Source organism: Hakea prostrata, chromosome 8 (assembly GCF_041222555.1).
Source record: "Hakea prostrata isolate BN-2017 chromosome 8, UWA_Hpros_2, whole genome shotgun sequence".
NCBI lineage: Eukaryota > Viridiplantae > Streptophyta > Magnoliopsida > Proteales > Proteaceae > Hakea > Hakea prostrata.
The window spans coordinates 40,927,020-40,943,856 of NC_142607.1; the positions used below are offsets into that span (position 1 = coordinate 40,927,020).

Genomic DNA, 16,837 nt, shown 5'->3' on the forward strand with positions numbered 1-16,837 from the left:
TTGGATAATAGGACAAGGCTTTGTATTCGAGACAGTTTGTATCGTTTGGCCGAAAGTGCAAGGCTAAGGCATAGTGCTGCTGTTACCAATAAAAGTAGTGGGGATGAAAATGTGGCTGCTGCAAAAGAAGAATCAAGTAGTCACAACAGGTTTGAAATCTAGAAATCAACTCTTATGTTGCAGTAGTTGAATTGACTTTCTGTTGGTGAAAACACAAATTTTACTCAGCACATCATGAGTTTCTTAGAAGAAATATTCTGTTGGATTTTTGCCTTTCCACGGGGACAGGAGGTGATGTAAAGCCAGGTTTAAGGTTTATTAGCCAGGACCCTCTGTAATGAGAACCAGCACTGATTAGGGTTTCTGGAGGCTTTGGCTAAGGGTTTTAAGGTTTAAAAGGCTGCTGGGTTTGTTATTTCAGATCTGAAATTGTATAAGATTTCAAAGTTTAGATTTGAAACTCAAATCCTAGGTCAACTAGAATTTGCCTAGGGTTAGGGTTTGGAGGGGGAACGCATCCTGCAGTTCAGAGTTGGTTATATCTCTGTTCTGTAGTTTAGGGACTGTTTAGAGGAGGTAGGGGCTGAGGTATGAAGGTTTGAGAATTTTCTAGAGTTTAAAATTCTGCAACTTCTCAAGGAAGAAGATGAAGTGCAAAAAGTTTCAAAACTCAAGAAAGAAGGCTGCTTTGGGCAAACTAAGATTAGGACTGTGCTCTAGGCTGAAGGGCGACCAAAAGGGAAGGAAAAAGGGGCTGGGGATATGGGTTTCCTATTAGGGTTAGGACTTTAAATGTGGGGAAGAAGAAGAGGACAGGAGTTGACTTCTAGGGCTTAGGAAAGGGCTGGAATTTTCAGAAAATCGAAGGGGAAGGGTGAGAGGATGTTTGTGATGGGGTTAGGGCTGTTCCTAAGGTCTGAAACTAAAGGGGAGGGGTTGGGATGGGCCGGATGGCTGCAGGTAGCAAGGGAAGAAGGCTGGGGTTGGGGATGGGGTTACACTTGTGAATTGAAAGAACTGCAGAATGCTCTCTGTAGAATGCTTGAATCACAGTATTACTGAAGCTTGAATGAGAAGGAGAAGAATTAAAGTTGCAGAAAGCCAGAAACAGAAGCAATTTCCAGCCGCAGGTGACCCTCCCAGGGATCCCACGACTATACCAGTCTATTCTTCAAAACTCAATTCATTCAATTAATCCAATCTGAAAAAACAAATTACACTAGAAAGGCTATTTATAGCCTGAAACGAAGGACTCAGACTCAAACTGGTTTACCCTGACTGAGATCTCACTATAGTGAACTAATACTAATGAGATAACTTAAGATCTCACTATAGTCAACTAATACTAATTAGATAACTTAAGATTACAAACGAACTGGATCCAAAAAGGAAACATCTTTTTCTAAGTTAAGTTATCCTTAAAAGTAGGACTTTTTAAAAAGGAAACAATGTTTTTACAACTCTATGACTCTCTTTAAAGCAAATGACTTGATCTCAAGACTTCAAAATAAACTAAATTATTGGACTTGGGTCTTCATTATAGCTTGATCCAGGGGTACGAATATACCATTCTACCCCTGGGATGGATTTGGCCTCCTTGACTCTAGTTGGGCTTTGGCCCTCTTTTTTTTTTTTTTTTTTTTTTTTGGGGGGGGGGGGGGTTTGTCCAACCCTGTATACATCAGGCAGCCATTGTGCACCCCCATGAGTCTACAGGCTGGGGCAATCCCTTTTTTTTATTAAGACTTCTGAGATTCAAACAAAAGTTAATACTCATGAATGTACACTTGATTGATGGCCTTAGTGTAATTTTATGTGCTTGTCTTAGCCCTCTTAAAGTGAACTCTAATCAAGTTTGTCGTATTTGATACAAGATCTGAACCCTGATTCTAAAGTATATTATCCATAATGAACAGATGGGTGGTTCTAGAGCCTTTAGTAATAGTCATTCCAACTTCTAAAATGTTTGCATTTAGTTGCACCTTGGTTCCAACCGATATAGGATGAAACACCATCTATCTTAGCACTTAACTCATTGTTTCAAGTGGCGTTTTTTCACCACTTACTTCTGTGCATAAATGGAACTATTTACTTCTGTGCATAGTTGTCAAAGCGGCAAGGCGACCAAAGTGATTGGGGGCTCCGCCTAGGTAATTAGGCCACGAAGTAGTGCCTAGGCGGTAATAAGGTGACCAAAGCGGTTGGGTCAATTTTTTTCAATATAACTATTTTTAAACTACTTTTCAATACAACTACTTTCTATAATAAGCTAAAGGATTTAGATCTCCAATCTAACTGCAGCTGTATCCATATCTCATGTAAATCTTAACACTCCCCCACAAGCTGAAGCATAGAAATCAAAAGCTCTAGCTTAGAATAACAAGAAAATATATTGAAAACTTCATCAATTTTGAGCACAACTAGGGCAATAGCGGGCGTCGATAGACACTAACAAAACGTCATTAAGAGATAATCAACAACTTAAAAAAAAAATCTTCACATTGAACACACCTTCAAACAATGAAAATGTGCTACTCCAACTTCCACATAAATAGGTAAAAAGTGCAGCTTCAGTATTGTGTGTAAGCCTTTCATAAGAAGGCAAGTAGTAGTTAAAAGTATGGGTAGGTAAAAGGTAGTGCCGGTTACTACAAACTGAATAAGTAGGTAAAAGGTAGTATGGGTCATAGAAGAAAATTCGACCGAAATTTTGATAATTTCTGTCGGGATGTCTGCATTTTTCAAAAACGAAATGAAATTCTAATTATTTCGAAAAAGTGTCAAATTTCGACCGAAATTTTGGAGATTTTGACCATTTTAGCATTCCAACTTGTTTTTCCTTAGTTTTTGTTGATTTCTATCCCATTTTCACTTAATTTCCACAACTTATTTGCCTTTAAACACCTCTTTTGCTCATTTTTTGCCTCCAAACACCTCCTAAGCCACAACAACTACAAAGGAAACTCCGGCAACAATAGAATGTGAAGTATAAGCCATACCCAGCAGTTCCAAACTTCCCCTTTTTTCATTTTTGTTTTGTTCATGCCTTAAATGATCTTGTATTGCCTTGAAAATAATATATGTTTAGCCTAGGACTATGATCTATGATTGTATTTTGTTAAACTTATATTTTTATTATTTGCTACCGTTTTTTCATTTTCTGATTTTAATAATATTTTCTAGAATTATGTATTTTTATTTTATGTATATATAATATATAGGCTTCAACTTAATATATGTGAGACACCATTACTTGATCTAGTCGGTCACTTTATTTTGTTGACTTGTTGTATATGTACCATTCTACCAAACAATTCATGTATGCTGATGATTCTATGTATGTATGCAAAATAGTTTGCACTTGTCGGAACCAGTTATTTGTTAGTATATTTTGTTGAGAAACACGATTTGGGAGAATGGCTTATTGATCAATGATCTCAAGCCCTTTATTTATAATTAAGTGGAAAGTAGACTATTACAAGGAATAGAATTTTACATGAATACAAACTCTATTTTAACTCCTATACAAACTCTAATTGAACTCCTACTAGAATCCAACACTCCCCCTCAAGTTGAGGCATAGATATTAGTCATTCCCAACTTGCCTACAATAGGAAGGAAATCTCTTTCTTTCAAACCCTTAGTGAAAACATCTGCTACTTGGTCTCCAGATTTTACAAAAGGCATGCAGATAAGCCCTTGTTCCAACTTTCCTTTGATAAAAAAACCTATCAATTTCAATGTGCTTAGTTCGATCATGTTGCACCGAATTATTGGCAATACTAATAGCAGCCTTGTTGTCACAATATAACATCATAGGATTTGGAACTTGGACTCCAATATTTTGTAGCAAGCCTTTCAACCATAGTAGCTCACAAACTCTATGAACCATAGCTCTATATTCAGCTTCGGTACTAGATAAAGCTATCACATTCTGTTTCTTACTTCTCCAAGTAACTAGATTACCTCCAACAAAGGTACAGTAACCTGAAATTGACTTCCTTGTCGGAGATCTAGCCCAATCTGCATCAGTGTATGCTTATACTTTTAGATTATCAGTGGGTGACATAAGTATTCCTTTTCCAGGAGTTCCCTTCAAATATTGTAGTATTCTGGTAATAGCCTTCATATGAGCTAAATATGGATCATGCATGAATTGGCTCACTATCCTTACAGCATAAGCGATGTCTGGCTTGGTGTGGGACAAGTAAATAAGCTTCCCTACCAGCCTTTGGTATCTTCCTTTGTCCACTGGTTCTCCCTCTTTTTCTCTAAGTTTAGCTCCAGCTTCAATAAGGGTATCAATTGCTTTACACCCCAACATTCCCACTTCTGATAATAGATCTAGGACATACTTTCTTTGAGATAGGAATATACCTTTCTTTGATCGGGCCACCTCAATTCCTAAGAAATACTGTAACTTCCCTAGATCTTTAATTTCAAACTCTTTGCCAAGAAAGTCCTTCAACTTTTGAATTTCTTCACCATCATTCCCTATGATGACAATATTGTCTACATAGACAATGAGAAGTGTGATGTTAGTACCTGACTTCTTGACAAATAGTGTATGATCAGCATTGCTTTGCTTGAAGTCATTGCCTTCAGGAGGCGTCCAAACCAGCATCTAGGAGACTGTTTTAACCCATAAATTGACCTCTTCAACCGACAAACTTTTCTTGCAGTATTGTCATCGGAGAAACCATATGGGATTTCCATATAGACTTCTTCTGCTAACTCCCCATGTAAGAAGGCAGTCTTTACGTCTAGTTGGTGCAAGTTCTAATCTTTGTTCACAGCTATAGACAACAGAACTCTAACAGTGTTTAGTTTCACAACAGGGGCAAAGGTCTCTTGATAATCAATCCCATAGGTCTGGGTAAACCCCTTTGCAACTAGTTTAGCTTTCAACTTGTTGACTGATCCATCCATATTTTGTTTAGCCACAAATACCCATTTATAGCCCATTGGTTTTTTTCCTGAAGGAAGTGTAACCAGCTCCTAAGTATCATTTTTCTTCATTGCCTACATTTCCTCTACCATAGCTACCTTCCATCTCTTATCAGCATAGGCTTCTTGCCAACTTTTAGGAATAGATACAAATGACAGAGAGGATACAAAAGCATGGTAGGAGTCAGACAAAGAGTTATAAGAAACATATTTAGCTATGGGATGTTGAGTACAAGATCTGACCCCTTTTCTAACAACAATAGGAAGATCAGAAGAAGATACCTTAAGGGAAACAGTAGAATCGATTCGAGGAGCAGGAGACTGAAGTGGTAACGTATCACTATCACCTTTCTCCACCTACTTTAGCTGGTTGTAATTCTTCCTCTGATAAGTCTGCACCTCCTTATTCTAGTCAATCTGGTTTTGAAAGACCCCAACAGTGTGTCTCACAGGACTGGTCCCCCCCTGGCTAGGTTCTTTGGTTTAGAAAACGAAGGTGGAGGATTAGAGTCCTCAAGTATACTAGCCGAAGTCTTCCCCTAGTCAAGAAACTCTTCTGGGACTCTTAAGTTGTGTTGGTGTGTGATAGGAAGATCTAAAGTCGGAAAGAACACCTCTCCACTAGGACTCTCCCCCTGGAGAGGTGTATAATAAGGGCAAGACTCATTAAAAATTACATCCATGGATACAATGGTTTTCCTGGAAGGTGGATGATAACATTTGTACCCTTTCTGAGTAGCAGAATACCCCAAAAATATGCAACGTAGGCCGCGGGGAGCTAGCTTACTCTGGTGGGCTGTGATTCTAGCATAATACACGCATCCAAAAACCTTTGGGGGAATAACAAAAGAAGAGGCTCCTTGAAAAATCTCATTAGGACATTTAAAACCAAGTATCCTACTGGGCATCCTATTCATAAGGTAAGAAGCAGTGAGTATAGCATCACTCTAGTATTGGTCAGGTACATTTATAACAATCATAATGGAACGGGCTATCTCTAAGAGACGCCGATTTTTCCTTTCGGCAATCTCATTTTAGGCGGCCGTATCAACGCAACTAGTCTGGTGTATTATGCCAGAGTCAAAGAGATATCTCTGAAATTCGCCATCAATATACTCTATGCCATTGTCACTACGAAGGATCTTCACAGTGGCATTGAACTAAGTTTTAATCATATTATGAAAATCACGAAAACATCTAAAAACCTCATAAATTCATGTAGAACGAGAGTGACAATCAATAAAAGTAACAAAGTACCTATGGCCAGTAATAGACACACGTCGGCAGGGACCCCACACATCAGTATGAATTAGCATAAAAGGAATAGTTTTTCTATTATGAAGAGAAGGTAAATAAGTAGAATGAGTCTGCTTCGCAAAAATGTAGGCTTCACAAAAAAAATTATCCTCATTACAAGAAGAAACCAAATCTGGAAATATTTTCTTTAGAGTTCCTAGAGGAGGTGACCTAGCCTACGGTGCCACTGATGAAGGTCTGGTATTTGCCGAATGAACCGGATTAGAAGATGTAATCAAAGTAGAAGAAGATCCTCCAATCGGCTCGAGCAAATAAAGTCCATCGTCTAGTTTACCACGTCCAATCTCCTTCCTCGTGACCAGATCCTGGAAGACACAGTAAGATGGGAAAAAAGTCACTTTACAATTCAAGTCATTTGTAAGACTACAGATAGAGAGCAAGTTAGTAGAGAAAAAGGGAACATGTAAAACTTTAGATAAAGAAAGTGATGGAGAATGCTGAATGGTCCCTTTTCCAGCAATGGAAGAATAGGAGTCATCAACAATTCGAACTTTATCATTTTCAGAAGTTAGAGAATATTGTAAATAAAAAGAGGATAAACCTGTCATATGATCTATGGTTCCTGTATCAATGATCCAAGGAGCAGAAACTGAAGAAACTTGAAAGCCTATAAAAGTTTTACCTGAAGTAGCAAGGCAAGAATTGGTATGGGTAGTAGAGGAAGCAGTGGTCGACGCTGTACCGGTAGTAGAAGACTGTAGAATACGTCGCAGAGTAGCGAACTCCTCCTGTGAAAAACCAATGTCTGTAGAGGGTGTGGTGGAAACTGTCTCAGAAAGATTAGCATTTGGTTTTCCCTTTCTTTGTGCTCGTTTTTGCTCAAAATCAGCAGGCTTCCCATGCAGTTTCCAGCAATTGGCCTTGGTATGATATGGTTTGTGATAGTGTTCACACTTGACAATCTCCTTAGTTGAATAGATTTAGTGCTAACAGGCTGGAAGGTTGATTTCACCACAATAGGAGCATAAAGCATGGTTAATCGACGGCTTTCCTCACACTGAACAAGTGCATAAGACTGTTCTAGTGTAGGAAAGGGAGAACGACTTAATACTTGCACTCTGATCTGATCATACTCCACATTCAAACCTGCCAAGAAGTTATATACCCGAATCTTATCAATGTGCTTCCTATAAGTAGTCACATCATCTGGATTAGTGGGGTGATGATCCCCATAATGATCCAACTCCTGCCAAAGAGAGCGCAACTCAGCATAATATTGGGCCACAGTCAGTTCCTTTTGGGTAGTCTCATGAAGCTTCTTTCGTAGCTCATAAACATGTGCATCATTCCCCAATTGTCCATAGGTTTCAGTAGTAGCCTTCTAGATTTGGGCTGCAGTATCAAGTAATAGGTAACCCCGGGCAATATTTGGATGCATGGAATTCAAAAGGAATGACATAATAAGAGAGTCATTTGATATCCATTTATCGTGTAAAACACCTGCGGTAGTAGGTTTGATAGTGGTGCCCGTAATGTGTCCAACTAATCCTCTTCCGACAATAGTCAAGTAAGCAGATTGAGACCAGATCAAATAATTTGTCCCATCAAATCTTACCAAAAGAGCATGAAGAGTGGAATAATGTTCGGAGCCAGTGGGAGTAGTGATACCATCAGTAGTTGCCATGTTGAAAAGATTGTCTGCAGTTCTTCAGTCTTCACCCTTTCAAAAATAACTGAAACGTCGCAGAATGCAATAGCCGAACAATTCTAAGTAATGATATGAGGCCCCCCCCCCCCCTTTTTCTTTTTTCTTTTTTTTTTGGGGGGGGGGGGCTAACAGAAGAGTAGAAAAGGGAAAATAATATGGTTTGTTTGGTCTAAATTTAAAGAGAACCAAACATATGGTTCGGACAAAGAACAATGGGTCTGGTCTAAATGTAAAGAGAACCAAATATGGTTTAGGTTGGTCCAAATATGGTTTGGTTTGGTTTAAATATAAAGGCAAGGGTTTAAGGGTTGAAAGTCGTGTTTCAGACGGACAAAGGGTACCTGGCTTCGTAGTGACGACGATGGTGTTTGTGGTTGCTTCGATGGCAATGGTGAAGACGAAGGCTGAAGGTGACTTTGGCGGCAATGGTGAAGACTATGGCGGAGTTCTTCTTCTTCTTTCCCTTTTTTTTCTGTTCTTGGTGTTGTCGAATCTGTTTGTGGTTGCTTCGATGGCGATGGTGAAGACGAAGGTCGAAGGTGACTTTGGTGGCGATGGCGGAACTTCGACGGTGATGGTGAAGACTATGGCGGAGTTCTTCTTCTTTCCCTTTTTTCTGTTCTTGGTGTTGTCGAATCGAACTCACCGAATGCAGTGTTTGAAAGGGCGATGAATTTTGATGGGTACTCGATGGGTTTGAAGAACTGCCAGAAAGAAAAAATTATGGGCGATGGGTTTCGATACTCTTCTGCAACAGAGACAACGACAGAGACAGCGAGAGAGGCGAGGAGGTAAGTTCGACACTCCTCTCTTTTCTTTTTTTTCCTCAATTCCCTAATCAAAATTAGGCTCTGATGCCATGTTGAGAAACACGATATTGGGAGAATGGCTTATTGATCAATGATCTCAAACCCTCTATTTATAATTAAGTGGAAAGTACACTATTACAAGGAATAGAATTTTACATGAATACAAACTCTATTTTAACTCATATACAAACTCTAATTGAACTCCTACTAGAATCCAACATATTTGAAAAACAAATTTTCAATGGTTTTTTTTTTTTTTTTTGCCAAAATACTAGTTCCATTGTGTTTATTATGCTTGAAATAGGTAGTATGTAAGAATTCAAATCATTTTGAGTCCATATGAGGCCCGAAATTGAAGTTCCAATTTCCAAAAAAAAAATGTCAAGTTTCGATTGAAACATTGAAATTTTGGCCTTTTGCAAGGTTGAAATTCCAATTTCAGTCGAATTTTCTTCCTTGATACGAGTTAATGCAAACTAAGTAGGTAGGTAAAAGTAGTATGAGTTACTGCAGACCAAGTAGATAAGTATATGGGTTACTACGCACCAAGTAGGTAGACAAAAGGTAGTATGGGTTACTGCAGACCAAGTAGGTACGTAAAAGGTAGTATGGGTTACTATGGACTAAGTAGGCAGATAAAACAACCAAGTAGATGGGTGTTGCTGAGAATACCATCCTAGGAGGATAAAGATCTTAACAAATAATACTCTTTAATAAATCTTGGGTAGAGTATATATAGAATAAGTGTCCAATTCCCCCCTCACATGTGGCATTACACGTGGCAATTAATGACCAGTTCTCAAAAGAACTGTAAATAAAATCAGATATATCTTCAGACTATAGTAGCAAATTGCTAGCACTAGCATTAGCAAGTTGAATCAATATCAGTTTCCATTCATCATGTAAATTCATCAATCTTCATCAAAACCCTCGTTCTTCTTCTTATATGAACTAGGGTTTCACTACAAACAAGAAAACCTTGAAACGGTTCTCAAATAAATGATGTTTATGGTTTCAGAACATGATCTGTAGTCACTGCTTTGATACGATGTTAAAAAGCAGACTCTGAAAAAGCAAGCCAAATTTTAGAATGAATGAAGATACAAAGTAGAAGAAGAAGAAGAAGAAGAAGACCCAGCAGAGAAGGAACAACTCCCTGCGATTCTGGATAGATCTCCCAGAATCGCGGGGCCACTTTATTTATGGGCTGCAATCAGCAATTACACTCTACTAAAACAGAATATTTTGTCCACTAAAAATAGAAGGAAATATTACTGACTATTCAGTCCAACATTCTACCACATAAAAATAAAAAGCAAGAAAGAAAAGAAACTACAGAAGAATAGAAACTGCAGTACCAAATTAATAGCTACAAAGGATTCAGATCTCCAATCTAACTGCAGCCCTATCCATATCTCATGCAAATCTTGACAAGATGAAAGGGGAAACTAAGACTGCTTTCTTTTTTTTTTTTGGATGATTGAATAATTCATTACCAAAGAGAAGAAAAAACAATAGCACAAGCGACAAGCAATCGACAAGCCCGGACAAAGCGAAAAAAAAAAAAGAAGGCCTCAACTAACAAGCAACCTAAGAGGCATTGAGATTAGCAACTACAAGAGCAACAACTCAAGCAAACTAGATACACAAGCATAGAGGCCCAAGGATGAACAAACAAGCAAGCTAAGAGACAATGAGCCAAGCAACAATTTAAGGCAACAATAATAGCAAACTTGTTACAGCACAAGTGATCCATAGCCAGACTAGAAACAACCATGGAAGCGGATCAAAGGGGCCCAGCCGAACCAACGCAGACTCCCGATCCATCAGAACTATGAGAAGCCTTCCTAGAAACAAAGCACAAGGACCCACAGCAGCATCATGAGGCAAGGGACACAAAGGAATGCAGTATCGCAAGAAACAAAGAGAGCTAATAAGATTTGAAACGAATTGGAGAGTTCAAAAAAGATAGCTCACATGGCTTTCCCCCAAAGCCAAAGAAACCTTCAATGGAACCCTCGTCAAATCAGAGCGAACCCCTAAAGCAAGAATGGAAGAGAAGGAGAAACAAAGTGAGAAGAAGAATCTGAATCTGAGGTCGAATTTGATACGGAGAGATCAACAACTGAGGCTCTCAAGCATGCCCCCAACACTAGAGAGGCCGAAGAGGAAAGAACCCTCAACGATGTTAAGCTGAGCTCAAAACAGAAAGGGAGATAGGAGAAGAAAAAGAGAGTGGATAAGAGTTCCAATTTGAGATTGAACCCGATTTGGAAAGAACAGCAAAGATACCCCTCAAGACTACCCCGATGCCTAAGGAGCCAATTGGACCGAAACCCTCAACAAACACAAATGACCCTGAAGTGGACCTAGAGACGCTCTCTTTTTTCCCGAATAGTGGGCAAAGGCCGCCAGATGAAGAGAAGAGAGGAGGAGAGGGAGTTTGGATAGCAGAAACAGAAGGAGAAGTGGAGAATCAAAGGGAAGAACATGTTCATCCAACCTCAGGAGAGAATAGCGACGGGAGGAGAAGCAAAGGGAGGAGAAGAATTAGAGGGAAGAGAGTTGATCACAAATATGAGATCAAGCTCGAGCTAATCTTAGCAAAACAAGAAAAGAGAGAAGCACGGAGCTCAGATTAGAGAGCTCGACCAAATATCAGCAGAGACAGAGAGGAGACGGGGAGAGGGGGTGAGGGAAGAGAAGAGCAAGAGAATAAGGAAGAGAAGGAGGAGGCGGAAAGACACGCAGCAGAGTACTGCCAGTGTCGCTCCTCCTCCGGAAAGGCCCAACAAAGAGAAGAGTGAGAGAAGAAAGAGAGGAAGAGAGAGGGGAAGGAGGCGGAGAGACGCACGGAGGAGGACCACTAGCATCTCTCAGCCTCCAGAAATGCCAGACGGAACCAAGAAGTCAACTGCCGGCTTCAACTTCTTCTTCTACTTAGAACCCTGGCTTGTTTGAGATTCAGGAGTCAAGGAGCTTCTGTCCGGAGACGAGCAGGCCAAGCAGCAGCAGCTACAGCAACAACGCTTGAAGCTTCTAAGATCCTACAGATCTGAAAAACGCAGATCCGAAGGGAATGGAGACTGGAGATCTAAAAAACACAGATCTCATATGAGGCGAATAAAGAAAGGACTGCTTTGTTTGAGTGACTGGTACTCCCAATAAGCAAATGCTTAATTTGATGATAATTTTCCTTCCGTTACTACATCAATTATAAAATATATAAAGAACCCCACACATCAACGACCTTCTAACTTGAGGATTAAGTTACTCGTTACAACCAATTCCCCACTCCCTACCTACAATTTAGCAAACAACCTAAATATTTATTTCCCTTAAATGCCTTCATAAGACTTAATTCAACCCTCAACAATTGCTGACCTTTTGCACTCTATATAGTTGCTAAAATTAATAAATCACTGCCAACTCATCACTTGAGAGCAAGGATCAAAATCTCGGTTTCAACCAGACCAAAAACTGAGATATGTCAGTTCCAACTGAAACTTCGGTTGAAACTTAAAGTCTTGTGCTATGAATGCATAAGAAAGTAAAGAGTACATGTGCAGAGCTACCAAGGAAGTAATAACCCCAAAAGAGGCTAGAGCGAGGCCTACTTGAAAATGAGTTGAATTATTGACTCTGTCATAAAGACCCCTATGTCCACGTCTTAATCGCCCCCTGGAGGAATATGTGCTTCTAGAAGATCTTTCATACTATGCCCAATCCCAAAGTTAGTAGTGAATTGGGACCAAGGCAAAATGTCTCTTCTATAAATATAGACAAAGAAGAGGTTCACCCTGCCCCCCATCAAGAAATAGAAATAACTAATCCTAAGGCAAAGGGTCGAGAAACTCAATGTCACTATTCTTGAACAACTTGGAGCCGGGCCTTCTTTCCGCCTGTTAACAGATACGAAAATAATGGAAAAAATGGGACTCAATTGTCAACTGCTCCTATTGGAAATAGGATTGACTACCGACTCAAGCCATAGCACATGGTTTCATAAAATCCATACGATTTTCCTTATCTAAATCGAGCAAGTTTTACATGAAGAAGATTTTTCCCAGCATGTTCTATTCGATACGGATAGGAGAAGAACCTGACTCAATATTGTTAAAAAAAGAGAGGTTTCGAGAAATTAAAAAAATTGTAAAATTGAACTAATTGTATTGCACACATGAATTGTTTGATAGAAAATTACATATACAGCAAAATATAATAACTAAAAACAAAGTCCTAGGATTCAGTTCCAAGTGGAGTGCCTAGCTGGAATTGGTGGATCTATCCGTTGTCTAGAATAGTACTCTGGATGTTGGACGAAAACTGCCATGACATAGTTGTGCCTAAAGTTGTCCAGGAATTGATTCATTGTGTTTCTGTAGGTGGCATCATCAACATAATGTATATATTCGGATATTCCATCCTAAGAAACGTGTCTCAAGGGAAAATACTCCGTACGACAACTACTCTCAGAACTCGCTCAGTTGGCTTTGATTGTACTACCACCACTGAAGAATTCCAAAGATGAGGTCCAAAAATAGCGTAATTGATGGCAGAAAATGGGAAGTTTGGAACAAACCTTGCAACAATCTTCCAAAATCACCAAAGGAGGAGCAAATTGTGTGGTTTTAGGCAAAGGAGTTACTAATTTTGGGGTGAAAAAGATGTTGAAAGCATAAAAAAGGGTTTGGGGATCGAAACTCAATCAGTGAAACTTGGCAGAAGCTGTTGAAATTTGCGAAATCCTGTAGGTTTAACTGAGAAGGTGCAGTTTTATTAAAATAGCCAACCGACCTGGACCAAGATTAGGTTTTGACTCATCTCGGTCAAAATTTCAACCGTTTCGATCGAAATCTGGTACTTTCTTAATTCGACCCAGGTTTTGTCTCCCCCCCCCCCCAAGAAATGGTTGAAATATGTACCATGCTTGAGAGGGCCACCTCGTAACACCCACCAATTGTCATTTGCTTTTATGGATCTAACCTATTCTACCTTTTGAGGTAGTTTTGAAGTCTATACCATGGTTTTCTTACCTGATCACTCCTCATCCTTTTATTGACCTGATAAATCCCTCTGTGGTGGACAGACACTGTATAACTTTTATTTTAGGAATCATGCTCTATGTGTGGTGCCATTTTTAATCTGAATGGAAATAATATCCTAATTGTCTTGATTGGTTGGTTTATATTGAGGAACTGCCTTTGCCTTACTCTATTGTTTTGGCTTTAAATTCTCATAGTAAAAAGGGTAAGCAAGGTATTTTACTTCACATTAATTTACAAATTTCTGCCGAAAAATGGTGGGCTATGCCGTGCAGTTGTTTTTATTTTATATATATATATATATATATATATATATATATATATATATACATATCTAGTTTTGTGAAAATATCTTATGTTCTTATTTTCCCACCCATTTTACATTGAAACAAATGAAGTTAAGATGATTAGTTGTGTGACAATTAAGTTCCTTTCACGCTGTCAGTCCCCTTCTTTTTCAAACTGCTGCTGGAAAACTGATAAAGCTGATCACCATTGTATGGCTCTTTCTTCTAGTGTTGTCTATTTCCGTTGGAATTTTATTTTCAATTTATTTCTTTATTGGGGTTTATTAAATGTAACTCTCTGTAGTCTCTATGCCTTATCCATGATTGCAGTGTTAGGTGGTGCTGACTACCCCTGCCTTCTACATAGGCTTTACATGACCTGATGTCCTTTTCAGTTTGTTACGCCGTGTAGAACCTACAGAATTGCGTTTCATTTTTTGTCATGAGATGAAATATTTTATCCTTTTGAGTCATATGGTCTGAAACAATCCCGAAGTAATGTTTTTTTTCTTGCAACCGGGATGATAATACTGCGTATCAGTACTCTGTTCCGCTGAATTCTAACACAAGCCAAATTCCCTGATAGACTGCCTTTGTTCTTTTTTTCTCTCAGGTCTACCATTGAGTCGGACAGGGAAACAGAGACGAATCCAATTGATCGTACTGTGGCTCATCTGCTCTTCTATCAGCCTACAGAATCATCAGCAAGGCCTGTCCAGGATGGTGGGACACCCAGATTGACCATGTCTACTAAACTTCCATTTGAGAAGAAAATAGGTGGCCTGGTGAGCCTACCCATGGAATGCCTATCTGAGAGTTCAACAGAAAAACAAGGTGTATCTCATCCAGGAGCTAAATCACTCTGCACATTTTCTGAGGCCCTGCATGAGGTTCAATTTAGGGGCAGTCCTTACACAATGACTCCTAGCAATGCATCCAACAATGACCCAGAAGATGGTGGATTCACTGGGATTGAAGCCTCAAAATGCAGGAAATGAATTGAGAACCACTGGGGGTAATTCCTTCCTTAATCTCTTCCATTCATATTCTTCTGTTTTTCATGCATAATTTTACAGATTTGCTGGTAATGAGGAGGTTCCGTTTCATTGGCAGCTGACTGTATCTCGATTGGAAAAGGCTTTTGGTAGTTCAAACTAGGCTTCAAGAAACAATGGCAACTCCATAGGTGCACAAACTAGTGTATACTAGTTAGTTATCTCTCTGTATATTTTCTATTATGCAACTTCTGTCCAGATGGCACGCTTTTTAGCCCTGTGTGTATATGTTTCTGAGTTGTACTTGTTGCTTTTCAAGATGCAAACTTCAAGACATTGCGTGTTTTTATCTTAGATCTTAGAGCCCTGCATCACCAATTCTGAGGCCGTTGATTAGGAGATTTGCAAAATGGGTATGAATTGGTATTCTTTATCCCCATGTTTCTTATTGAGGGAAAAAGTTGGATCTATCATCCATACAGTGGAAGTCAATGAGATAAAGGTCGGCTGTTTCATCTAGCCTTTTTTCCTATTTCGTGGTGGCTGCCTGGTGTTATTGCTAGGAAAGGAGAAACGGGAGCTATCTGTATTATATCTTCAATTCTTCTCTCAGTAATTTATCATTGTATGTATGATAAATTGAAAATTACTTTGTATATATATTTTTTTTTGTGGCATAAACTTTTCTTTCTCAATCTTTTTCAAACTTCTCAGTAAAGTATGCTCTCTCTTTCTTTTATTTTTATTTTTTTGTGAACAAAGTTGAATTATATTAAGCTCTCAAGTCAAAGACCCGAGGCAAGCAAAGAGGTGTTTACAATGCAAGCTAGTGGGGATAAACACCAGGACCTACTAAGCTGAAAGACCCTGGAGCCGTTGGCAAGAAAGTCCACCTGAGCAATTAAGGATTTGCTAATAAAGCTGAATCTAATCAAGGAAAAATTAGGTGGAAGCTTTAAAATATCTAGGATAATGTCGTTACTTGGTCAATCTAACAATTGCACTTGACCATTTAAGGCCTTAACGGTAGGCAGACAGTCAGAATATATAACCACTTGGGTGATCTTAAGATCCAAAAATAAAAAATGGCATCTCTAATCGCCTCAAGCCCATGATGAGAGCTGAAAATTCAAAACAAAACAAAGTTTTTGCAACTATGAATTTGCCCATAGGGCTCCACAAAATGTGACTTCTCCCAACATGCTTTGAAGAGTGATCCAAGCAGCATCAACGAATATGTTAAAGCTAGTTTGGGGGGCTGGAGTATCCACATGAACATCACTACGATTAGATAAATGAACCTGCACAACAGCATCTTCTTGGGCTAATTTCACATCACAAAACAATTTGTTACAAGAGTTTAGGGCCTGATTGGTTATATAAATTTAGGGATTTGAAATGAAATGGGATTTCAAATCTATGAATTCATGGTTCAAAAAATTAATTGTTTCATTAGTCTCAAATCTATTGAAGTTCGTAGAGTTCTGTCAAGTTACTCTGCGAAAATTCGCAAATTTCATCAATTTTATACTTATGGCAGAACCCATGGATTTCACCCAATACCCAAGAATGGCTTAATTTACATTTTTAGGCAAAAAAGTGAAATCCCTGGATTTCATGAATCAAGAGATGTTTTACAACCAAACAGGGATAAATCTCCAATTCATCGGATTCATGAATCTTGGGATTTGAAATCTCTGGATTCAGATAACCAAACAGGCCCTTAGAGAGTCAAGAAGAGAAAATGATTTATCATTGAACAAAATATTATTTATAGTAATCCAAACCA

General features: G+C 38.9%; 1 protein-coding gene across 6 annotated transcripts in view; it reads left to right on the forward strand.

The window, feature by feature from the left end:
* LOC149007894 (protein LNK2-like) overlaps positions 1-15,746 on the forward strand; it is a 61,089-nt gene extending 45,343 nt beyond the window's left edge. For 2 of the 6 annotated variants that reach the window (XM_089165643.1, XM_089165646.1), the window contains 2 exons: positions 1-149; positions 14,667-15,745. In XM_089165643.1, the coding sequence (XP_089021769.1) occupies positions 1-149; positions 14,667-15,051 (534 nt within the window). In that variant the 3' untranslated portion in view covers positions 15,052-15,745. Of the gene's footprint in view, positions 163-14,666 lie in introns of those variants that run through there. The other 4 variants (XM_089165645.1, XM_089165644.1, XM_089165648.1 and 1 more) reach the window with 4 other exon arrangements.
* Positions 15,747-16,837: the final 1,091 nt, after the last annotated feature.